The 24811-nt window shown below is 48.1% G+C and overlaps 2 protein-coding genes across 2 annotated transcripts in view; both read right to left on the bottom strand.

The window, feature by feature from the left end:
- Window positions 1-24811, bottom strand: part of LOC143692464 (uncharacterized) — a 270414-nt gene that overhangs the window by 50732 nt on the left and 194871 nt on the right. The gene's annotated exons all lie outside the window — the stretch shown is intronic.
- LOC143692401 (TOG array regulator of axonemal microtubules protein 2-like) overlaps window positions 1-24811 on the bottom strand; it is a 58586-nt gene that overhangs the window by 25504 nt on the left and 8271 nt on the right. The window contains exons 2-14 of the mRNA XM_077172635.1: window positions 20865-21042; window positions 19601-19762; window positions 18846-18978; window positions 17069-17174; window positions 16097-16332; window positions 14430-14582; window positions 13121-13238; window positions 12064-12167; window positions 10071-10275; window positions 8678-8894; window positions 7509-7595; window positions 3763-3958; window positions 3546-3621 (exon numbers count right to left, since the gene is read on the bottom strand). Of these exons, the coding sequence (XP_077028750.1) occupies window positions 3546-3621; window positions 3763-3958; window positions 7509-7595; window positions 8678-8894; window positions 10071-10275; window positions 12064-12167; window positions 13121-13238; window positions 14430-14582; window positions 16097-16332; window positions 17069-17174; window positions 18846-18978; window positions 19601-19762; window positions 20865-21042 (1971 nt within the window). The remainder of the gene's footprint in view (window positions 1-3545; window positions 3622-3762; window positions 3959-7508; window positions 7596-8677; window positions 8895-10070; window positions 10276-12063; window positions 12168-13120; window positions 13239-14429; window positions 14583-16096; window positions 16333-17068; window positions 17175-18845; window positions 18979-19600; window positions 19763-20864; window positions 21043-24811) is intronic.

Below are 24811 nucleotides of genomic sequence, written 5' to 3'. Positions count from 1 at the left end.
TCATGAGACTGAAAATGGAATAAAAGTTTTTAAAACACCTCTCAGTTGTCCCATTTCTAGGTCTTGAAAAGAGTATTATCCAACACACTGACACACCTTTGCCTCGAGCATAACCCAGCCTGCACCAAACACACTGAAAGTTTTCCCCTTTGGCCCATGTCTTGAAACATCAGGTCTGGTGTTTGACAACTCAGGTTGGTTTGGTGTCAAGGAGTTTCCCTCAGAAATACTGGGTTTGTCTTCCTCTGTGCCTTTCCCTCAGCAGCCTTGGGCATGCTCCTATGTGAAGCCATCTGTCTCACACAGTTTGAGACAACTTAAAACAGGATATTGTGCAATAAGTCATCTCCTCTATAGTGTTCCAACAATCCCTTTCCAGCAATATGAAGTTATTACTAATAGATGAAAGTGGAAAAACCCCAACAGTTTATTAACAAACAGAATCCCCCCATGACACGCGTTCCAAGAAGGCGCCGGGTTCTCTCTCGGGAAGAACAGGAGCTGTCACGGAGCAGTTCCAGCAGCTGATGGAAGCTCGGTGGCTCGTCCAGCGTCGGCTTTCTCCCATGGCAGAGCTCCCTGGAACGGTCAGGGCAGGGGAAGCAGCTGGGCTGGAGCCCCTCGCTGTCTTTTCTCCCCGGCGTGGCTCAGCTCACAGACTCTCGGGCTGGGAGCGGGGCCGCTCCGCTTCTGCCGGCACCATGTCCCCGGGCTTGGACAAACAGTTTTCTGCCAGGAGAGCCATGCACACTGCTCCACTGATCCCTCATAAAGGCCCAAACCAACTCCAAACACTCTGTCTGCAGCAGCTTTTCACAAAGGGCTGCAGAAATCCAGGACAGCTGCAAGTGAGTGTCGGAAGGCTCTTGTCTTGCTCCTGACAGCAGAATTCTTGATGATCTTATGCAATTTTATTCAGATGTAACATGAGAGCTGAGGTTTTTTGTTAAAATATTTCATGATGAGTAACAAGCCTTGGGAGCATGAGGTACAGGACTTACATGTGAAAGCATGAGCATATCCTCCAAAGTGGCCAGTTTAATTGTCCATTTTATTATTCTTCTATTTACTCCACACTAATAAGGAAAACCAAGCTTTGCTTGGAGGCAAAACAGGCATGGGATACACTACAGTCCCTCGCAGGCTCCCAGGGCTGAGAGTGACAAAGCAGGCAATCTGCTTCATTGTGAACCATTACAGAGCTACATCCCAATCTGGTTTAAGCAGCGTGGTATTATTAAGAGCTCCTTTTCTGCATGAGATACACAAAGGAGATCCCAAAGGATTTTCATGCAAGCATGCAGTAAAGAACTGGTCCTGCTATCCTAATGAAGGATGGCTTTGGCAATTACACTCTTCCCATTCATCTTTTGATGCAGACACTTCAGGTTTTCCCCCACACCCCTGCAGGGCTGGCAGTCACTGTTTCCCATTTCCTGTTCTTCCCTAGAGATGGTGCAGTGGCTGCTTTGAAACAGAAAGCCCTGAGATCTGGACAGCTTGAGGAGCATGAAATGCTAATTAAGTGCTCATATTGGTAATACCCAGGTCTGCACTTCCCAGTCCTCTGAAGCCAGCAGCAGGAGGACCATGCATCATTCCTGTTGGTGGATGGTCATGTTTCTGATGTGCAAGAGCAATGGCTTTGAGGAGGGACAAAAATGCCCCTCTTCAAACAGTGGGTGTGCAAGGAGATGTGAAGTTTCACAGCCTTTTCTAGGATATTTCAGAAAGATCTAAGAGAATATTGTGGCATGGAGTAGGTCCCTAATTTTGTCTCCAGAGAAATCCCCAAAGGGCACATTCACTCTGCTGCTGATGGCAACCCCATAAGCTCATGGACCCGTTTTCCCTGCAACATGCCACCCTGCCTGGGCTTTATTAGGCCAGGACTAGACCCAGAGCAAAGCAAACACATGCAGCCAGGTGACACTGTGTAACATCAGAAGCTGGCAACCAAGAGTACAGTTTGCACTGGGGCCAGAAGTGTTTTTCCCTAAGACAAAGCAAATTGAAATGTGAAGTTTAATACTTCAAATGATTATGAAAGGAAACTGCAGAATAATTTCTGGAAGGGCAGCATTGTCAATGATCGTGCAGCCCACCAAGAGCTGGAGCTGAATCCAGAATTGCTTCTTCCAGCTGTGCAGGAATTCATTACACGGGCAAGCACTGGTCCATGGGAACAAATGATGCCCTAGCTCTGGGCTGAATGGCACCCAGGCTGCAGTACAGATTGGAGGAACCCTTGTCACTTGTTATTGGCCTTCCAGTGCACTCATCCTTCTGCAAACAAGGTGCAAACAACACAGCTGGACTGCTGTCCCAGGTAAATATACATACAGGTGACTTTTCTAAAGCAGTGCATCATTTCCCAGTGAAATACATGACCTCTTCTTACCTATGGAATTGTGATTGAAGACACCTGTGAGCCAGATCTGTGGGAGGTTGCAAAGGAGCAAAGCTTTGGGATTTGGGCACACTTCTCTTTGTTTCTTTGCTCAGGCCTTTGGTGAGCCCAGAACACACCGAGGTAGAAAACCTTTGACTATACAGGATCTTTTGGATCCATTGTCCCCAAACAGGTCAATGGTGGCCCCATTGTAATGCCAAGTAACAAAGAGCAGCACAAATGACACAAAGAAAACATGGCCAAAGAGGAGAGGAGAGGCCCAATGAGGAAAGGATGTGGTGAGACACTGGCACATTGAGTGAGCTGCACTCCCATAATCTCTAGGCTAGCAGGTCCTGGTATTACGTTCTCCTCTTGGTTTATTTAAGTTTTATTTGTTTATTTACTTTTTTCATCATCAAAAATACATATAGTTAAACATATGTCAAAAATTTTAAAGATACAATCAAAACACATTAATTCAAAACTACATCTAAAGATCAGAACATATGTACAGCTGTAACTATGAAGCCTAAGGCATCAATCCTATTCTTCAAACACTCTTCATGCAGGCAGCAGCTTCTTCCTGAGCTTGGAGGAAAGAGAGCTCTTCTGGACGGGAGGCGAGGACTTTGTGGGTGAGGGAACATCGGAAGTGTCTGGAGAAAACTTCTCAGTAAGACTGTAACCAGCCAGATCTGCAAAATGGAGACACAAAATTTAACAGAGGCCACCATGCAAACCTAAAGCATCTGAAGCTCCATATTTCATGGGACACATTTCCTGCAAACTTCTAAACAGCTGCACAGGGAAACATGCTCCTGCTGGCAGACACTTGAGGCAGGCCAGGGCAAAACCCTGAGCCACTTGCCCAGAGCTAGCACAGGCACAGCCTGGCCTCTGGGCTGCCCTGGGACAGCAGGGAGCCCAGAGCCCTGTGCTCTCCAGGAATGGCTCAGCTGCACCTGCACCCTCCTGCTCCTCTGCCTGCCCCACAGCTCAGCAGCCCTGCAGCTCCAGGGGCACTGGCAGCAGCACAGCTCCTTGCAGGGGCACATGCAGGGCACAGCTGTTCCCTGGCAATGTGCACAGCCTCTCTGCGCTGCCACAAGACCCTTCCTCCCAACAGAGACTGGCCCAGCTCCCCCCTCACCTCTGTGTGAGGCTGAGCCATGATTCCCTTCACCTTGTCCTCCATCTGGAGCTGCTCCAGGCCCCCAATGCCATGACTAGGAAGGGCAATGGAGAGAGCGGGGGCAGATGCAAACCCTTCCTTTGGATTTCATCTTTTTTGGCACAGCTAAAAAGGCAAATCCGGAGGTGTCCAACTCAGCGCTTCCTCAGCCTTCTGGAGAACATCTCGCCCTCACCAGCCCAGCATTTTGGAGAGGTTTTCCCGCACGTGTGCAGGCTTGCTGGCAGCACATTTCTTCAGCTGGGTGCCCATCACCTTGTAGAGGGCAGAGGCGAGCTTGGTGGCCACGGTGCGGACACTGGCGCTCCGCACGGGCAGCGCCTTGTTCTCCAGGAAGGACCAGAGCACGGGCAGGGCGTCGCGCTGGACGACTGCAGGGCTCCTGGCATGGACCCACTGCACAAGCACTGCCGGGACAGAGACACAGCTCCTTAGCCACAACCTCAATGCAAACAAGCATCTACCTCTGCTTTTGCTTCTGGCAAGCCTCTCTGGCCAAGATCAGCAAAATGGCACACAGAGCCCCTTGATCCAGAAACGGGCAAAGCAGCTGATCATCCTGGAAACAGAACCACCAACCCCCCAGGACTAATTGCTCCAACCAGAGCCTTGTCCCTGTGGCAGACTTTGCACATTTATTAAATTATTTCACAGTCTCTTTCTGCATAAACAATGAATGAAACGTCCAACTGCCTTTTATTTCCATTAAGAACTTGTCTAAATCCACACTGAAGATTTGGAAATGCACCACAGAGAGGAAATGGAGAGATTTCTAATAAAGGGATGATTCCATTTTTGTAACTTTGATGTCAAGTTCCAAATGTCTAATCTGGCTCTTCCCTGTGCTCAGTGGCACACAGCAAAGGGCAGGATTAGAACACACCTCAAAACTCCAGCCCACCAGAGATGGCTGCTCCTTGACAGCTGGATTAGAAACATCAGTGACCAGCTGGTGTCTTTGGCAGAATGCTTTTGGGGCTTCCAAGAAACAGCTGTTTCAAACCTCAGGGTGTCTTAGAGAATTACCCAGATCCCATTGCTGTGGCATTTGAGCATCTCCACATTTTATTGCCACTTTCCCCTCCCAATGTTAATGGCATTTTTTCTTTTAATGTCCACTGAAATAGGGGCATAGAGAAAGAAAAATGCTACACAGGGGACTGAAATGCAACCAAAACACGAATGTTTTCTCATATTGTCTCTGAAATGTGCTCTCTGCCCATTTTTTGAACTGAACTATATCAAACACAGACAAAAATTTACTACCAACAGGCTTCTTGCATGGCAGATTTGGCTGAGAGACCAAAACCTGAATGGCTCTGGAGACCATTCTTATTTTCTGATCAGACAAAATGTTATCTAGCAGCCATTTAATATTCTGTGGTGGAAGAGACTTCATTTTCTCGATGCTGTTAATCCACCACCAGTCATCAACATTGAAAGAGTTCCTGCAAGTACCCAAAACCAATTTTGCTAAGCAGGAAAGGGTTATGGTACTGTGGTGGTTTGACAGGAAATGTGTTTTTTGGGATGCTGTGTTTTTGGCCAATGGATATTCAGGCTTTAATATTGGCATTTAACCTGGCCATTGGGACATGGACACGCCTCTGAGAACACGGGGTTAAAAGCAGAGCTCTCCCCTGGGAGGGTCCTTTTGGGTTTCCGGCGGGAAAGAGTTCGGGTCTCTGCCCCGGCCCAGCTGCTGGCTGGGCAGGGGGAGGGGAAAAGCCATGTGGCCAAGAGAGGTAGGCCTGAGCCCCGGGGTGGAAGGGTGGAAGAGAGAAAGAGAGAGAGAGACACCGGGAGCCATCGGGTGCCCCCCCTGAGAGACAGAGAGAGAGAGAAAGAGCCGCTGCCTGAGACTGTGACCTTGAAGCTTGATAAACATGGGCCTGTGCCGGCAGCACGGCTGGGACGGAGAAGAAGGGGGGGTTCAGCCGGCCACTTGTAGGAGCTTTTAACCCCTTTTTGGAAAATGAGAACTTTACAGAACATTGACCTTTCCTAGAAGATAGAGTGGAAGATGAGGAAGAAAATGGGCCAGTGTGAGAGAGGTCTGGGCAAGCGAGAGATAGTAGAAGAATAGAGAAGAATCCTAGTGGGAAGAGATGATGGAGTAGCTTTTGCTGGACTCTTTTTGTATAGCCATGGACAGACCCATGTTCCTTGTGATACAGAGACTGCATTCTAGGGGGAGGCAATGGCCTCAGAGCCAAGAGGGTTCAGTGTTGATGCCCCTCGGCCCCAGGGGGTGAAAAAAATATGGGGGGGACAGGTGTCCCAAAGGAGAGATTGTGGGGACAGGTGTCCCAAAGGAGAGACTGTGCCTTTTTTGGATCGGGACAGAGCATCCTTAAAAGACAACCCTAGAAGCAGTTCTGGTCCGTGTTCAGTGGTGAGAGCACTGGACATGAAAAGGAAGAAGTCACGACGGCAGATGTACTCCGGGCGGTGCCACGAGTGACACGGAAACACACGAGGCTTCAGCTGTGTTTCCAGGGGAAGCCCATGGCACAAGAAGGACTCCTCTCCTCTTGATGAACTGAGGATTGATTGTTTGAAGGGTGGTGCAGGACTGAGAGTTGGTGATTTGAGGAACAAATGTATTGAGCTGGAAATTTGGTGGGGGGAGGAGGAAATGCATTTGTGAAGTTTTCATTTTCCCTGTGTGTGTGTGTTCCTTTTTTCTTTGTAGTTGTAGTGTAGTTAATAAAGTTTTGTTTTCTTTTTTCCCTAAGTAGGAGCCTGCTTTGCTTATTCCTGGTCACATCTCACAGCAGAAACCAGGGAGAAGGTATTTTCATGGGGGCACTGGCATTGTGCCAGTGTCAAACCATGACAGGTACCCATTTTAAAATAGGAATTAATTTGAGTTTAAATGCAGTTAAAGACATCGGTGACTACTGAACGTGAGGAACAGCTGTCTGTTTCTACTAAATCTCAGAGACAACATCTGCTCTTTCTAAAGTAATCCTAATTTATGGTTAATTCCTTTATTTGAAAAAGAGATCAAAAGAACTGCTAAACTAAATTCCCTATTGCTGGAGATCTACTTTATTCAAATGCTCTTTAAAGGGCCTTTGACATTCCCAGTCACTGAACATGCCCTTTTGAGATTCCTAATGGAGACACAAAGTGTATTAAACCTTGCATTTAAAGATGTTGGCATAATTAGCAGTGGATTTAGCCCCAGGTAAAGCAAGGTGATCAATTCTCCTCTCTACTATATATTGAGATTATCCTTTTTCCATTCCTTGTCTCTTGCTGACATAGCAAGCTCCTCTGAGGAATCAATTATCAGCTGCATTTGTAGCATTTTGGACAGCGCTGGCACAGGCAGACACTGTTTGCACACCCTGAAAGGCTCCGTCCAAGCCACTTTGACAGCACAGGCAGGGAGCCTCAGCACTCTGCTTCTGTCCCTGTGCCCCAGAGGCTGCCTTGCACTAAACCCCTGCCTCTGATGCCTCTGTTGAGTTTTGACCTGAGCTGTGACCCCCAGGCTCTGCATGGTTCAGCCTCAAAACTTTCCAACAGAAAAACAAGAATTTTGTGAGGACAGAACAAACTGATGCCCTGAAACAGCATCTGCCACCATTTCCCCTCAAAGATCACAGATGTCCCTGAGCTTCCCAGAGAGGAACCAGCTGGGGTATTTTCAGCCCCTCCCTTTGCTGGAGGTGGTTCTGAGATGCCCCAGTGAGAGCTCAGCCCCGAGGCCGAGCGCTGCCCCCATCTCAGATGCTGCCCAGCTCTGCAGCAGCCAGGGAAATCCTGCCAAATCCACCTGCCTGGGCTATTGGGCAGCAGGGACAAGCTCAGCACCTCCTGATGTGGAGGAGCTGCTCTGCTGTCTGTTCACAGGCATTCCCTGTCAATACTCCCTGGGCAGAGCTCTTGGCTCAGAAGGGGAGGCCATACCTGTGATACACTCGGTGACATCCAGCAGAGCTTGGCCACTCAGGTGATTCCATTGGTAGCTGAACTCTTTCAGCAGTGACACTTGATCTACAAGGGAAACACATGGTTCTGCTCACTTTTCTCAGGTCATAGGAGAAAGGACAGTGAGGAGGGAAAGGGCAGGGCCAACCCCATTTTATAAAATAAAGTACATTTCTGTGGATTTTTGAATCCTTTTCTTCTTTCCTTCCAGCCTGCTTGGCAGGGTTTAAAATTCCAAAAGAAAAGCTCTCCTTTCACATTTGTAAATCCAAACTTGTCTGCTGTAGCAGGAGCTATGTTAAAACATTTCACATCAGGGACCTCAAGAGTTCAGTCACATGGAAGCAGTGAAAAGGTTTTGCATCCCAGAGCAAAAAGGAAGAAGCCCATACTTGGGTCACAGAAAGGCACTGAGTCAGGCAGTTCCTGAGTTTACAGAGCAGCTGGGGAGGAGAAAGTGGAAACTCCTCTTGAAGACCTGCCTCTTCAACACTCCTTTTTTCAGGCATATTTCCCCAGTGAGCATTCTCAGAGCTGACATAAATCTGTGTGGCAAAGGAATTTAGAGCAGCCCTTGCCTATGTAGTTAATTGCTGTGGCCATCTTGCCCCATGCAAAACAACATGTGGAACAAGGCATCATTGACAGCTGGGTTTATACCTGTTTGTTCTAATGAAATGAACTTGGTGAATCATAAGTTCCCCTTTGAACATGGAAGACAAAGAAGAAAAGTGGAAAATAGGCAGCTGATGCCTCTAATGTAGAGCCTCCCAGGTGGCTGCTCTGCAGAAGCTCTGATGGGCCAGTGTCCCTTCATGCCAACAGCAAAGCTGTTCATTTGGGAAGTCAGACAGGGCCCAAGCACACTCCAAACCCCCTTTGCCTCTGAACTGTAGCAAAGCTGTAGCCCAGGACTTGCTCTTCAGACAAGCAGCACAGAGCCAAGGGCTCCTGGGACTGTTGGGAAATGCTGCTGCACATTCCAGCCTGTTGGGGATGGTGCATAAGGACTGCAGCTGCACAGCTTCTGGTGGGTGTCAGCTGCAGTGTTCCACAGACAAGAGCAGCTGTCAAGGCACTCAGCGCTCTCTTGTGCAGGAGAGACAGAGATGCAGTTGAGGAGAGTCCCTGCCAGGGCTCAGCCTTACCCAAATGAGCAATGGATTCTTCCAGTGCTTTCACAGCTGCCCCACGAACCCTGGGATCCTTTGAGTTCAGGTTCTTTGTTATTCCTTCCACCAAACCAATGATCACTGGGTTCAAGGCATCTTTCAGGACTCCTGTGATTTCAGCCAGCACATCCAGCGCCCTCTGCTTCACTTTCTTGTGGCTGTCAGATATCCTCAGGACAAAATAATCAAAAATCTGTGAAGAGAACAAGCAACATGAAAGCTGGATTCAAATGTCCTTGTTTGAAGAGTGGCTGTAGCAGTCAGCAATGTCAAAGATGAAAGTGATCCTTTCTGTCAGGTCAGCACTCGCTTGCACAATTTCACTGTTTTCCTGTGGGCCACTCACTGGAATAGTGGCGCAACCTCATGATGGTTGAAAGATTTTCTTCTGTTTTTAAGAGATTGGGCTGGGGACAGAGTAGCCCCTATGGTATTTCTCTCCATCTCTAAATCATTAAATCAATTCCATTTATTAATGCTAAAGAGTACCTTTGCTTTGAATGGAAGCAGATGTTTACAATGCCTGGTTTTCTATACAGTTGCCTCGAGTACTGAGGGCAGTTATGATTTTGCCAAAACTATGGCTGGAGGAGATCTAAGTTTTATTTTGTTTGTCTCAGAGCCAGTGTCTGGAGAAGTGCAGGGCTCTGATCAACTCTTCCAGGATCCAGACCATTTCTCTAAGTAACAGGTGGACTTCTGAAATGGAATGTGCTGTACAGCTCTCATTAGAGCACGTTCAGTCCCTTGACAGCCACATTGTCAGGCACCTTTTCCTGGAAAAAGGGAAAAAGCAGCTACTGGGAGGAGAAGGCAGAGAGGAGTCCTTAGCTGTTTCCATCCTTTTCCAAAGAGAAAAAAAGACCCCCCCAAGAAGGGTGAGCACTGTCTTTACCAAGAGGAATAGGAACAAGGATGGAAATGAGTAGCCAGAGCTGTGCCTGTGTAAGACAAGAAGGAGTATATAGAAGTGTTGTTTTTGAAAAACCAAATGGGTTTAAACCAACCCAGCCTGATACTTCTCTTCCCTATGCAAACCCATTTTTGGTCTAGAGAACAATTGCCATGCTTTCAGGGGCTGGATTTCCTTCACTTAACCCAACTGGGAGTAGGAGACAGCAGCAGTTACACCAGCAGAAAATTCTGCCATCATCTGATAAACAGCATCAATAGGCACCTGCCGGACAAATACAGCTGGACTGAAATAACTTGTCCTGAAGACTGGACCTGAATTACATTTGTCTGGGTAAGAGGGACCAGCGTGTCCCAAACAGCCAGGATGGAGTGCCAAGACACACTGAATTAACTTTGCTGCTACAGGCTTAGGAAAGGAACTAAAGGAAAGGAGCAGTGAAGATACCCTACGTACTTGGACAATGTTGGTGGAGATGAGCTGGGGGCTGGTTTTGCACAGGTCTTGGAGGAGTTCCACTCCTTCCATCCTTGTCTGAAACCCCTTGGCTTCCAGGAGATGGTAAAGCTTCTGGAGCAGCTCCGTTTCTTCCACAGCTGGAGGTGACGTGACCTGGGCTTTTGCACGGTGTAGGAGGTGTCCATCAGAGGGAGATTTCACCCTGGAAAATAAAACCAAATGAGGACCTGGTGGTGATAATTATTGTAGCATGGCATCCCCGTCGTGGAAATAATTAGCATTGACTCCATGATTCCAGAGGGCTGATCAATCACTTTATTACACTATACTATACTATACTATACTATACTATACTATACTATACTATACTATACTATACTATACTATACAGAAACTCATCACCCTTACAGACAGTCAGACACAGACAGACCAGATTAGTCAATTGAATCCAAAACACCATCACCAGTAGCCAATTAAGAAATTACCCTTTAGTAAACAAATCTCTATAACACATTCCACATGTTCACAACAACAGGCGCAGCAAGGGCAGGTAAGAATTGTTTCTGATTCTTTTCTCTGATCTTCTCACAGCCTTCCCCAGGACAATGCCTGGGAAAGTTGTGCCTGCTGCTCTCTATGGAGAGAGCTGCAGCCACAGACAATACCTTCAGTTAATTGTGAGCAAAACATCTTGAGCAGCTTTCCTATTATGTGATTTCAAGCTGGAAAGTCATGAGGGTCCGAAGAACAATGTGGACCTCATGACAATGATTACTGGAGACAATCTGCAAGTGACATTCTTGCCAGAGCTCACTGAGGAAAACCAAGGATGAGATGCATCTGATCTATCTTCAGATGGCTGCCAGGGCACACAGGTCACATTGCTTTGTGGAGAAAGAGAGACACTGCTTCCAAGTCTAAATGCCTCCTCATAAGGGACGTGTGTGTCTTAGAATAAGGAAACTCATCACTCTGGAGAAGTGTCTCTACACCAGGCATGACAATCTGGAAAAGTAGCTCAGATGCATCTGAACCGATAAACAGGGCTATATTTGAAGGATTCAGAAAATCAGTAAGAGAGATAAAAACGGAAGCCAGACATCCCAGAACTACACTCCACTCACATTTCATTTGCTTCCCTAGAGCCTAGATGCACAGGTTAACAAACCCACTGGGAGCAATTCTCCTGATCAACCTGTCTCTTCCATGAGCACGGGAAGATGCTAGCTGTGCTACTGAGGCATGTGGTCACTTTCCTGCCACTGCTGAGCAGGACAGAGCTAAATTCTTTTATCAGAGGAGAAGAGGTACAAGCAGCTCTGCAACTGCCATGAAAGAGACAGCAAGGAGCAATTCCTGTCTTAAATGCTGATTGCAGCACAGGGGGAAATAAACCAAACATGCTGTCCATCAAGCAAATTACATGAAGGACAGGAATATCAAGACAAAAAGTCCACATTGAGACACCTGTTGACTGAAGTTGTTCAGGAATTGCCTTGCTCCTTACTACTCAAACTTGATACTGTTTGAGTGTAAGAAAACCATGATTCAGCCAGGCCAAACCACATGGATGAGAACTGCATCTTTGTGGAATGGCATCTTGCTTCCAGACTGAGATTTCTCATCAAAACACCCATCTGAAAAAGACTCCACTCAGATGAAAACAAAGCCCTGTTTGAATTTACTTGTCCCAAGTCAGGCAGCAGAAACTTGGCCCTCTCCCAGCCTCCACAACACTGCCCTTGCCACTGCACTGCATTGTCTGAGCTGCAACCAATGGGTGTCTTTTTGTCTCTCCATTTTTGTGGAAACCCCTCCAGAGAAGTTGTGTTCAGCACAATGCAGAAGTAGATATTTTTTATCCTAGAGCATTTGTAGGGAAAGGAAACAATCTGTGGCACTGGTCATCTCTGCCAGAAAGTTTTTCCTGAGGAAGAGACATGTAAAGCTTGTCATGTGCTTTGTCTCATCTAACAAAAGTGCTCAGTACCGTTTGCTAGAAGACAACGTGGCCTGGGGCTTCTTTGGGCCACCGTTCCTCTCCTTCACCGGCTCCTTGACAGATGGGCCTTCAGCCTTCTGGTTTGCCATCCCCTACAAAGACATAGAGAAACCCCATCAGTCTTTGGAGTATAAAATTGGAAATTCCCTGTTGAAAACACAAATTAGAACCAGGATCACTGCTACCAAGGCTTAGGGAAACATTTCCTAACTTACAGATGGAAACAGACCAGAGATTCAGTGATGCCAACTCTTTGTTTTCAGTAGCCCAAGGCAGGTTATGGGTGCTACCAGACTGAGCAGCAATATAAAATCCTAAATTCCTTAAGTCTTGAGCATAAATGGAAATAATGCAAACTGGCAGGCAATGAGTGTTTGTGAAGGAAGCAGCAGAACAAACTGGACTCTTTGGGGGTTGGCCCATTGTGTTGGAAGTAGATTTGGTTCAACAGTCACTCTCCCTGTGCCTGCACAAAGGCAGGCTCCCTTCTATAATGTCGATAGAAAAATCCCCTCAAACAAACAAAGGATTTTCCACTGGATGCTGCTGAATTCACCAAGCTTCTTCCAGCTCCACAGGGCTTGACAGCAGGGCAGCATTCCCAAAAGACAGACAGTAATTGAAGTAACTAGGATTGACTTGGACATCTTTTGTGTATTTGCAAATTTTCTTCGTACTACTATTTCCAGTGTCCTTTGCAAAGACTCTGTTATGTTCAGAAGCGCAATTCTCACTTAATTCCTTTACAGGGGCAGAGTAGGGAGAGCCTGGTGGGGGCTTACGCTTAAATGTAAACCCATTTTCTCCTCTTCCCCTTTCCTCTTTGTGACTGATATTGAAAATATTCAAAACCCCACTTTTTCCCTAATAATATCAATTCCTTTGTGATCTGCAGATGAACAGGCTGAGGATTAACAGCTCATTCCCAGCAGCAAAATGATTCAGCAGAAGAGGAATGAGCTAAAGACAGATTGGGTATGTTTGATCTCATATTAGCAGTGGCGATACTTGCACAAAGGAGACATTTCTCCTGCCAAGCACTTACTTTCTTCTTGATTCTTGTCAGAATATCTTCCAGGTCACGGGTGGAAAGAGATTGTTCCAAAAGCTTTTTAAATTGTTGATGATTGAGCAACATCTTCACCATCTCCTGTCCATAATGCCTAAGGAAGGAAGGAAGGACAGAAGAAAGGAAGGAAGGAGGCAAAAAGGAAGGCAGGAAGGCATGAAGGAAGAAAGGAAACAAAAGAAAAGTGAACAAACACAGGAAGAGTGTTAACAGAAAAGGCTGATACCTTAAACTCATCAGGTGCAATCCTTGCACGAGAAGGCATTACCTGCTCAGCAAAGAGGGAGATTTACCTCACTTGACACTGCACAGTGCTGTCAGCTGAACACAAGAGGCAAGAGGAGAATGTGGGGCAACAGAAAAATACCATTTCGCTCTGAAACTGTGGGTGTGCTTCTGTGGCATCAAAGGATCTCAGGGAACAAGCAAAACACATCTGCTTTGTTGTCAGAGCCTATTAGCAGTGTCTTGCTGCCATTGCACAATAATTTGCCTTTCTTTAACTGGCAGGGAAGCCAGAACAAAACACCTCATGCATCCTATTGAGTATTCTATACTATGTGTTTGCACAGGGGCAGCTAGTTGCTCTGGTGTTCTTGGCAGCTATTCATGGGAATTTCATCATCAAAGGAAGGGGATTTTGGTGGTTTGGGTTGATTTTGCCACAGTTTTCTTCAAGAAGAAATGTGGAGTTCACTGAGCCACAGATAACAGCATTCTAGAAATCTGCAGAACAGGTTTAGAAAGACTGAATATGTTGGCTGAAGACCTCTGAAATATTTCTAGGAAAGTCTGAAGTTAATGAGAAATGGATGTTTGGGATCCTTCAGTGATGAACATTAGCCAACACTTTGGCTTTGTGTTGTGCACCTAAGGCCAAACAAAACTGTTGGACTCGCTGATCTGAGCTCTTTTGATCTCAGTAAAGAATCCTTCAAGCCACAGGAAAAAGTTGGCAATGCTCCTTTTTGCTGGCCAACCTCAGGTTTCCCAGTACAGCCATTTGCCCAGGCAACCCAGAGCAGTGGTCACAGTGCCAAGGCTGACAGAGCTCAAGAAGTGTTTGGACAATGCTCTCAAGCACATGGAGTGACTCTTGGGGTCATTGCACATGGCCAGGGGATGGACTCCATGACCCTGATGGGTCCCTTCCAACTCAGCATATTCCATGATTCACACCATGAGGTAACTTCATATTCCCTTTAGTTTCCACTCTTTTGTGGTTTCATCTTTATAGCCAGACACAAAACGGTTTTGCTGTTTTAGGAGGTGAAATGATCATTACCTTGTGTCCTTGTGACAGTCCTGAGCAAGCTTCCCTGCCACGTGTGCCAGCCTCTCAGCCCAGGCTGTGCCTGCGAGCTTGGTGGCTCCAATTCTCTGCATCAGGGACAGGAGGAGTTCGGCTGCACGCTTCCGCACCGGGGCGGGGCGGCTGCTGGGGAGGAGAGAGCAAACCCTGGGCCACAGGGACCAGGAGCAGCAGCAGCACAGGCCTTGGCCAGAGCCTGCTCCCTGCCCTTGCTGGGGGAAGGAGCCTGGGCTCTCCCTGCACCTTCAGACACCTGCAGAAGGTTCTGTCCTCAGGTAAACACAAAGTTCGCATTGCACACAAGGCCTGCCTGCACGGAAGAGGGAGGAATCCAGTCTCCCTGCACTGTCTGATACTCAATTCTTTCTCAGTTTTTATTCTGAGAAAGATTAAAGAAATAGATGACATATGAATAATTTAGAAATTAAGGACAATGATGTCGACCCATCAGAGGGCACCCAGTACACAGAGCTGCAGCAGGATTGAGGCTCTTTTCACCCATTTATCCCCAAATCTGCAGACCTTTGGAAAACAACAAATGCAGGGAAAACACATTGTGGGCTGTGAAGTTGCAGAATATCCAGCAATGCAGCCTGTTTCTTCTGTGAGGCTTGGCAATGGATCCATCTGAATGTTTTTCCCTATTCCAAAGCTGGGGAAAGGGTGGCAGGCAGTTTAGCCAGGTTGTCCTGTTCTAGAGAGTGTCTCTTGGGAACTATCACCAACATTTAAGGCAGCATTTGCTTCAACTGTCCCATGGCACTCGGCCTGTGAAGGTGCCTTTAGAGTGATTCATCATCTCAAGGCTAACACGAAACATCAGTTTGAATAGAAAGTAGAGCTCTAAGGCCAGGACAGTCATACAAGACTCCTTTGGCAGGAGCTGCACCTGCTGTGCAGGCTGTGCCACACCCAGCAGATTGTCCCCCATGTGCTCCATGCCCCAGCAAGGACCCTCTTCATTTCTCAAGTTAATGGCATCATGAGGAGCCATGGTTTTCCCCAGGGCCTCTGTGGTTAGTGCTGTGAAATACCAAACACTGCTCACAGCTGCAATTGCAATTGTCCCTCTTCCCACAAAAGCACAAGGCTCTATCCTTGGCCCTTGCAGGCACTTTCCCTTCCCCACCAGTCACCATATCTAGGAAAATCTGACAGACTGGGAGAACTCCAGGAAGCAGCAGGAAGCTGAGTCAGAGGAGCTTTAGTTTGGATATCAGGAAAAAGGGTTTTTCACCCAGAGGGTGGCTGGGCACTGGAACAGGCTCCCCAGGGCAGTGGTCACAGCACCAAGCCTGACAGGGTTGAAGAAGCATTTGGACAACAATCTCAGGCACTTGGTGTGACCCTTGGGCTGTTCTGTGCAAGGCCAGGAGCTGGACTTGATGGTCCTGATGGGCCCCTTCCGACTCCCCATATTCTACAGTTCTGTGATTCTGGGAACTAATAATAGGCTGCAGGATGGCAGAAATAGGTGACAAGAGGAAAGAAGTGAGGGTGGTCGGAGAATCAAGTCACTGAGTCCACAGAAGATGCAGGATACAGGACCCTTCCCTCCCACCATTCCCATCTCTGTCTCATCCCTTCTCCCTCCCACACACACGAAGGTGAAGAACATCACTAAAAGAAGAAGAACCTACTTGACTCCCATGTCCATGAGAGCAGCCATTGCTCGTGCAGGAGTCACATTCTCCACCATGATCCCCAGGGTCTGACTGGCTGCTTTCTGCACAAATTCTGGCGAGTTGGACACCATCTGGAGAAGGACCCGAGCAACCTCATCCACCTCAGAGTCCATGTCCTTCTTCAAGGTCACAAAGAGCTCTCCCAGAGTGACAATGGCAGAGTAGGACACCTTGGAACGGAGGTTGGTCACCTGGGGAAGTCATGAGGGGAAGTATAAGAATCACCTTGAAAAGAAAACCAGTTGCCTTCAACAGAAGTCCCAGGAAATGACAACACATCCCACTGTGTCCAGAGGAACATACAAGTACAAGAAGAGCAGGAGAGCACAAGCACAGAAAGGCACTTACTCTGGCACCAATTTCTGGCCTCAGACCTGCTTACTGCAGGCCTAAAAAAAATTTGACCAAAGTGTTCTACTTAACCCTTCTAAAATGTCCACAGCTTTGATTTTAGGCCCTTTTACTAGAAAATTAAAGCAAGAGCTGCTTTCAGATCATAAAGGCACAAGTCATAAAGATTAAAGAGTCAGGTGCTCCTGTTCAAAAAAGCAACACCAGCAGCTGAAGCACTCAGCCAGGAAACAGAAAACACAGGCTCTGGTCTACAGAATAATTTGCAGTGTTGAATTACAGTTTGGGCAGAGATTGGGACTCTGGAAAATAACGTCATTAGTGTCTCAGTTTCTGCCTTTGCACATTGCATTATAAAGGCACCACACTCAAAGATGAGTGTCAGATACCTGACCTGCCAGTAGATACAGCTGCATGTACCCACGGATCCTACAGATAGCTGACAGACATTAGAAATATCAGGTCTAAAACCAGAAATGAAGGCAGACCTTGAGCACACATGGAGATGAGCAAGCACATACCTACTCTACACACCGTGTATGAAGTATGGAGGACAATTCAGAACAATGTTCTCACCTCGCTGGTAACTGCCAAGCAAATGTCACGAAGTCTACAAAGCAGGACCTCTGAATGGGACCCAGCCAGGTGTTTGATGGTGAAGAGTCCCTTCTCCTTCAGCTCCCTGAAAGGCAGAAGATTGATTTTTCTCTCCACCAAGGCAGCACCCTCTGAAATGACCAGGCTGGCAGCTCAGTTGAACAATGGGAGGTGCTTTTCAAGGAGTGCTTATTGAAATCCTGGAACGCGTTGCCCCAGGATGCTGTGGCTGTCAAAAGCATTCACAAACCCAAGGGGCAAAGAGAGGGGTTTCAGAGTGGCCATTTAAGAAGACAGCCTTTCTGAAATCTCTGGCACATGAGGCCCCTCTGTCACTGCTTCCTAGAAGCTGTGAGACCGGGCCATGCTGCTGTTTCTTGTCACCTCCCTGTACCTGTCCCTGAGGCACAGTGCCACCAGGCTGTTATTGGGGCATTTTCCTTCTTTGTCAGCCCCAGCAGGCATTCAGCAGGGAGAGTCTGCACTGCCACTCTGGAGCTGAGTTTCCACTCTACAATCTCAGCCTCTCTGTCACCCCCTCCACTCCACCTCACACATTCCCCAAAAAAGCAGCAGGATGACCCAGGAGATTCCACCCCTGGGCAAACTCTGGGCAAACTCTGGCTTTTCCCAAAACCCCCTACCTAAAACAACCCCCACAACAGCAACAAGTGATTTAAAAGGTGCAAACAACTCTGTCTCTGAGCACTTGCTTTGTGCAAGCCCTCAGCTACAGGAAGGTCTGTGAGGCATCAGGGCTGCAGCCCAGGGCTGGTGACCGATCCCACAGGCACCCCTGAGTGCCATCCAGACCCCCCACACCTGCAGAAGCTCTCTGCACCTCACAGGGCACCAAAGAGAAATGGGGAAGAGAAAGCAGAAGTGAAAGGGCAAAACAAAGGTGATTCCACAAGGAGATGCATCATGGCAGATTTTTCATGCTTATCCCGGTGTGAATGGAGTCCTTACCCCTGTGTGAATGAAGCATCCACCAGGGAGTGATAAAAAAAGACATCAAAAAGAAAACCAGTATCAGCTAAAATTTGTAGGGTTATCAACTCTGGACCTCCTTCTGCCTGTGTATAATTTTGGGACACATTGGGAGTATTGGCAAAACATCTCAGGTCCATATGAAGCAGTGAGAGGTAAAAAGTTGAATTCCAAAAGTGCAAGATTCCTAGAGGGTTTTCTTTCTTTTTCCTTCTCTTCTGCCATGAGCCCTTCAGGAGTAATGGCAGGCTGAGGGACTTGAAAGCACAACTTAGTCCATTTCTCAGAAAAAGGAACTCCCTGGAGCTGCTTCTGGGACTCCCATGCAGGAGGTCACAGGGAGACCCTGTCACCTGCCATTGCTGTCAGCAGTGGGAGCAGAGAGGAATCTTACTCAGTCCCACTGGGCCAGTGGCCCAAGGCACCCAAATCTCTACACTCAAAACTTCTGCCATCCTGCTTCTGCCTTCAGCCAGCAAATCATCTCCTTCCAGAGCTTTCTCTCTTCCCTCAAGGTTTCCTTTGCAGCTCCATGGAGCAGCAGGCAAAGCGAGGAAACAGCACGGACCTGCTGCAGCTGCAGCACTGCTGCAGAGCAAGGCCAAGAAAAGGCTGCTCTCCAATCTTCATCCTCTCCCTGCTCTGCAGGGGTTTCACCAGTGCCCTTTGGCCCTCTGGGCTCTCGGGGCTCCGAGGCACGAGCAAGACACGCTTCTGACCGACCTTAACGCCGAGAGGGACACAGAGGGAACGGGGCCTTTCTTACCAGTCATCGCTGCCCAGCATGGAGAGTGCCTCCTGCAAGGACTGCTGTGGGTCTGAAGAGGCTCTGTCCTTCTGCTCACGCCCACAGAGCAGCTCCTCTCGGCGCTTGGCACCAGGGGCTGTCTGCGAGGTCACTGTGAGGAGAGGGTCGGCCATGGGCACTGCAGCCCCGGGCAAGGCCCCGCCATGGAGCGGCCTCAGCCCCATCTCCCAGCCAGGGCTCCGTGTGCTACAAACTGGCGCTGGCTCAGAGGCCTCCCTGCTGTCTGGCTCCTGGGGCTCCTTGCTTGCTCCCAGCCTCCCCCAGCTGGGCCCAGCTCCGGGCTGAAGCTGACAATTGCCCCCGCAGCGCCAGCTCCCAAGTGCCACAGGTGCCCAGATAGTGAGTGAACAACTGATCGTGGTGGTTCTCATAGGAGCACAGTGAGCACAGCCTGGCAGACTGCCCTGCAGCTCATCCCTGCAGTCCCAGCTGCCTCCTGGCACCAGTGCTGTAGTTTGGACTCTCAGGATGGGCAAAAGCCAGAGCTGAGGCCTTTACCACTACTTTATTCAGCTCAACTTTCCAATGGATCTCTAAGAACCAACTGCTCCAGTACTTCCAAGCTGGAGTCACTCAAAAGTAGATTTGCTGTTCACTCTCAGGACAGACTATGGAGCCAAGATCCCAGCAGTGCTGGCTGAGGCAGGAGGCAGTTTGTACTCCTTGTGCAAGGACAAACCCGTGTGGAAAAAGCTGCCACGGAGCAGGCTTACCTGAGGAGCTGTGCGGGAAGCTGCCATCCCCATGGATGATGGGTGTATTGGGCAGTAAGGGAATGTTGTCCTGCTTCCTCACGACCTCCTTCTTCAAGGCACCACCAGGGTGTGTTCTCTGCACTCTAGAAGCTGTGCCATCAACAGGTGGTAGGCTAAAGGCTGCAGGGACCAAAGAGGAGCTTGTAAGTGGATAGTGCTGCACAGGGTGATGATGGAAAGGGCCAGAAAACTTGCTGGAGCTGCATAACATCTCTTTGTTATCCCAAAGAACTTCAAGTATAACAATGAAATACCACTTTATACCAAGTATAACACTAACATGGGACAATGAGCACAGAGTCCTAGAAGATTTTGGGTTGGAAGGCACCTTTAAGCACTATCTAGTCCAACCCCTGTGAGCAGGGACATCTTCATCCTGAGCTGGTTCCTCAGAGCCCCATGTAAGGTTTCCTTGAACACCTTCAAGGATGGGACAACAACAGCTTCTCTGGGAAAACCCTTCCAGATTTTCATTCCCTTCATTATAAAAAAAATTCTCCCTTATGTCTAATCAAAATCTACCCTATTCTAGCTTAAAGCCAAACTGCAGCAATGCTTTCCCTAAGAAACAATGAAACCCAGCATTGCTTTGCCTTTGTTCTCCTGTTGCAGAGGCTGGCAGGGGCAGTTGCCAAAGGAAAGTGCAGATAACCTTGGGTGCTGGCCTCGGGCTGAGTGCTGCCTCCTCAGGGCCCCGCTGCCGCCCTCGGGCAGCGCTCACAGCCCTGCAGGCAGAGCCCCTCAGCCGGGATTCAGTCGGGAACGCTGCTGCCTCCTGGGGCTACAGCAGAAGCCCTGGCTGGGGCTTCAGCACAGCTCTACAGCACCAGCTCCTCAGCAGGGAGTGGCAGGAGATGGAACTCTGGTGCCTTCATTACAAGGAGCTGAATTTTGTTTCTTCCAGGCTGCACCCCAGTTGAAAAGCATTCTTTTGGACTCCCCTTCCCTGGAGGCTGCTCTCCAGGAGAGAGTCTGAAGCCCCAGTGTACTTTGCAAGACAGTTTTCTCTACTCTAAAAGACTTCAGAGGTCAAGGGAGGAAGCTGATATTCTGTTACTGACTCAGTGAGGCCATGGGCAAGACACTTCATGCCTCTGTATTTTTCTTTGAGAAACAGAATTCAATCCCAAGCAAGCTTCCACTCAGATGCAAGCAGAACAGCTCCCCAGTCTGATTGCAACACTGATTGCAAAGGACCACCACAAGTGTAGCCACCACTTACTTGCTTCAGCTGCATCCCCAGGCTCGACTGTCTCAGGAATAGGCTGCAAGGATGTTTTCCTTTGTCTCCTATTCTTCATCTCTCTCTCAAAAAGCTCTGCATCCTTCTGCTCCAAGTTCTTTTGAGCCAACATGCACAAAGCAGCACGGATCTGGGTGCAATAGAAATACATCATAGACTGCAAGCAGAGACACATAAACCACACACAACATCTCATCAGGAGCACAGAGTCCACAGAGTGCCATAGGCTTCAATGCAGCTCCATCCACATTCCAATAGTTTCAGAGGAATGTCTCCAGTCCTCACCTTGGCAATTACACACAATGAGGGGGAACACTTCAGTGCCACAACCTTCCACTGCTGCAACTGCAACCTATGTCAGGAAGCCCTGCTTGAAGCATCAAAGTCATAGGAGTGCTCCAAGAGGAAGAGCTGACATGGCCAGTGAGCAGGCAGTTCAGTTCCTACAGGCCATGGCAGGAGAATAAAAACCATGTGCAATACCCAGCAAGGAGGGTTAATGAGCTGTTGCTTAACACTCATGGCCAGGAATTGCAGCTGTTTCTCACTTCCTGGCTTCTGAACAACTCAGCTCTGAAGGGCTCTGAAGGACTTGGTCTCTCAGATCAGGAGATCAAAAGGAAGAGTCATGTGAAAAGAAGTTGCAGAAACACTGATGATAATGAGCAGAAAACTTGAGAATGAGAGGGCTGTGAGATACAGCCAAAAAGGTAACCAGGAAAAATCAACCTCTCCCATTTTCTTTTGCAGCCTTGCTTACACCCAACATTAGAATCTTTGCTTCTCTGCTTCCAAGGGTGCACTTTGCCCATGTGCACTGATGTGTAGCTTGCTCTGCCATTCAGAACTTCTCTAAAACAGCCTTTGCACATAAAGAATGCTTCAGGCATGACCTTAGCACCATCTCCAAACCAGGGACCTTGGCACCACTGGAAATAGCCAAGCAATGGTTCTGTAGCTGTCCAATATATTCCCAAGGGAATCCCCATCCCCCAAGAGTGGCAGATGATGATTTTCAGTGACATTTTGGGCCAAGCACTAAACAGCCACTGGAAAGGAAGTCTGCTCATCCCTGTCCTTATCCCTTACCTTTCCAAAGCCATCCCTCAGCTCTTTGTCCCTCGTTAGACCAGGACTGGTGGGATGATCTGTCTCCTTGGCCTGGCTCAGTGGGAGGCCTGGGAATGGAAGCAAAGCTTTGTGTCAATCTCTGGCAGACTTCAAGCCCCCAAAAATGCAATGCTGGGCAACAGGCAAGACAGGTTCCAGAGTGCAGAGCTCTCAAGACACAGAGATTGTGACTGAGAGCAGCAAGGTACAATGCCTGGACCCTCTCCCAAGGGAAGGGCTACTGGCAGCAGACATGACATGGCTCTGTTGGCCAGCAGACTGAAACCTGCTGCATGATGAAGGCCTCAGCCCCTGCAGGCTGGAGAGCCTCTGTGTCTGATAGAGAAGGGCAGAGACAGAGATTGCTCTTGACAGAGATTCTTTTCTGCCCTTTTTCACACTGATTTTAGTAAGCATCATCTTTCTGGTTCCTGAAAGAAGCCCCAGGTTCTAATACCTGGATGCATTTAGATCAACATTGTCTTCTTTTTGTTGGAATATTTTAGAGGACATTCAAAGAAAATCTGAGCATTGCAGGAGTGTTACCCAAATGTGAACTGTGTTCTTGACACTAGATATTTCATTTTCCCCAAGGATTTTCATTCTAAACTGTATGAGCTTGGGCCACTTTTAGGCCAGCCTGACTAAAGGCTGATTTTCTGTCACAGACATCTTTTATGAAAAATCCTTTCCTTAGGATTTTTCCTCCTGAGAAGCTGAGAGGCCTCAGGAACAAAATGTAAACAATGGTTATCTGCTGCTGTGGAATGCAACAGGTGGATCTGTGATGGGTCCATGTTGGTTGTTTCTAATTAATGGCCAATCACAGCCAGCTGGCTCGGACACAGAGTCCGAGACAGCTGCCTTTGTTATGCCATTTTATTCTATTCTTAGCTAGCCTTCTGAGGAAATCCTTTCTTCTATTCTTTTAGTATAGTTTTAATGTAATATATATCATAAAATAATAAATCAAGCCTTCTGAAATATGGAGTCAAATCCTCATCTCTTCCCTCAACCTGAGACCCCTGTGAACACCATCATAATTTTCTAGTTGCAATTCTATACAACAGCTTCACAGAGGATAAATTAAGTGGCAACACAGTAGAAAAAAAGCAATGTCTTAAATCAGGACTTTTTGCCCCTGCAGAATGGTCAGCATAATAAAAAAAAGGAGACTTAACTAGTGGCTCTTTCAAAGGAGGGCCTTGGAAGGTAAAAGCCTTTGGGATATTGGCAGGGAAACTACAGATCCCAAGGTAACCTCCTTGGGACCACTGCTGTCAGTCAGGCCAGCAAAATGGACACACAAAATATAACAGAGGTGACGACACAATCTAAAGCATCTGAAGCTCCATATTTCATGGGACACATTTCCTGCAAACTTCTAAACAGCTGCACAGGGAAACATGCTCCTGCTGGCAGACACTTGAGGCAGGCCAGGGCAAAACCCTGAGCCACGTGCCCAGAGCTAGCACAGGCACAGCCTGGCCTCTGGGCTGCCCTGGGACAGCAGGGAGCCCAGAGCCCTGTGCTCTCCAGGAATGGCTCAGCTGCACATGCACCCTCCTGCTCCTCTGCCTGCCCCACAGCTCAGCAGCCCTGCAGCTCCAGGGGCACTGGCAGCAGCACAGCTCCTTGCAGGGGCACATGCAGGGCACAGCTGTTCCCTGGCAATGTGCACAGCCTCTCTGCGCTGCCACAGGACCCTTCCTGCTGCCAGCAAGCAGCCCAGCGCCCCCCTCCCCTCTGTCCTTGTCCTCCCTGGCAGTGCCCCTGGGGCCAGCGCGGCTCCGCGGCCTCTGCCGGGGCTCCTGGGCCCAGGCCCCTGAGCCGCCCCGGAGCCCAAACCTCCATTCCCAAGGCCGGGCTCCGGCACAGGAGGCTCCAAGCCCAACAGGTCAGCCAGTTCCCTTGGGAACAGAGCCATCCCAGCTCCTATCTTGCACCAAGAGCTCTTTCCCCTCTTCCTCTGGGTGTTTGCTGTAGGCTCAGAAGAAGCTGACATTCAGGTACAAGAGAAGAAGTGAGTTAATTGAACTCATGCCTTTACAATCAACCCATCTAATGGGTGAGGAATTCAAAGCATATTTTAGTTACTGAAAAGATTGCTTGTTTTTTTTATTTTTCATGAAATGAGCATCAGTTTAATTTCTCTGAACAATATGGAGCTGGCAAGCCAAGAGAGAAGGGCTCTACTAGTTCATGTGATGCCCCTTGCCTCCCCACTACTACAGGACCCCTTTCCTTCCAAGCAGTTGGAAATTCACTGTGCTCTCTAGAATCTGACACTGGCAAGGAAGTAATTGTTTTCAAAAGTAATTTTCAAGGCCTTTGTTTCTGTAGGTCCCACTGAATTCCAGGTCAGGTTTTGCATTTCTGGGATTTTATATTACTCTTTACAACAAAAGAAGTGCTGGGACACAAACAATGGCACCACGTTTTAGATGCAAAAGAAGCTTTGCTTTCTCCATTAGATGTGCCCAGTATTCTGTGAGCCTGGCTTTGTAGGGAACAAAGTGTTCATCCCAAAGTTCCATTTTTGCTCTACTTACTTGTTCCAGGGGTTTATTATCCCCTGCTGTCTTTTCAGCAGAGACACTCAAACACAACATAAACATGACCTGCCTCAAAACATTTCTGATCTTGGCTAATACTGTCAACTCAAAATATTCCTAATGGAAATAGCAGAGGGTAGGTCATTTTGAAATACTCTCCAACAGAGCAGTTAGAATTAAGAGAAATAGTTCTTTACATGGCTACACAGAGAATAAAATCATATGGCAGTCAAGGAGGATGAGTGTCTTAAACCTGGATTC

Source organism: Agelaius phoeniceus, assembly GCF_051311805.1.
Source record: "Agelaius phoeniceus isolate bAgePho1 chromosome W unlocalized genomic scaffold, bAgePho1.hap1 SUPER_W_unloc_1, whole genome shotgun sequence".
Classification (NCBI taxonomy): Eukaryota; Metazoa; Chordata; class Aves; order Passeriformes; family Icteridae; genus Agelaius; species Agelaius phoeniceus.
The sequence above is the reverse complement of the archived record's forward strand: the minus strand, read 5'-3'. Positions and strand labels throughout refer to the sequence as shown.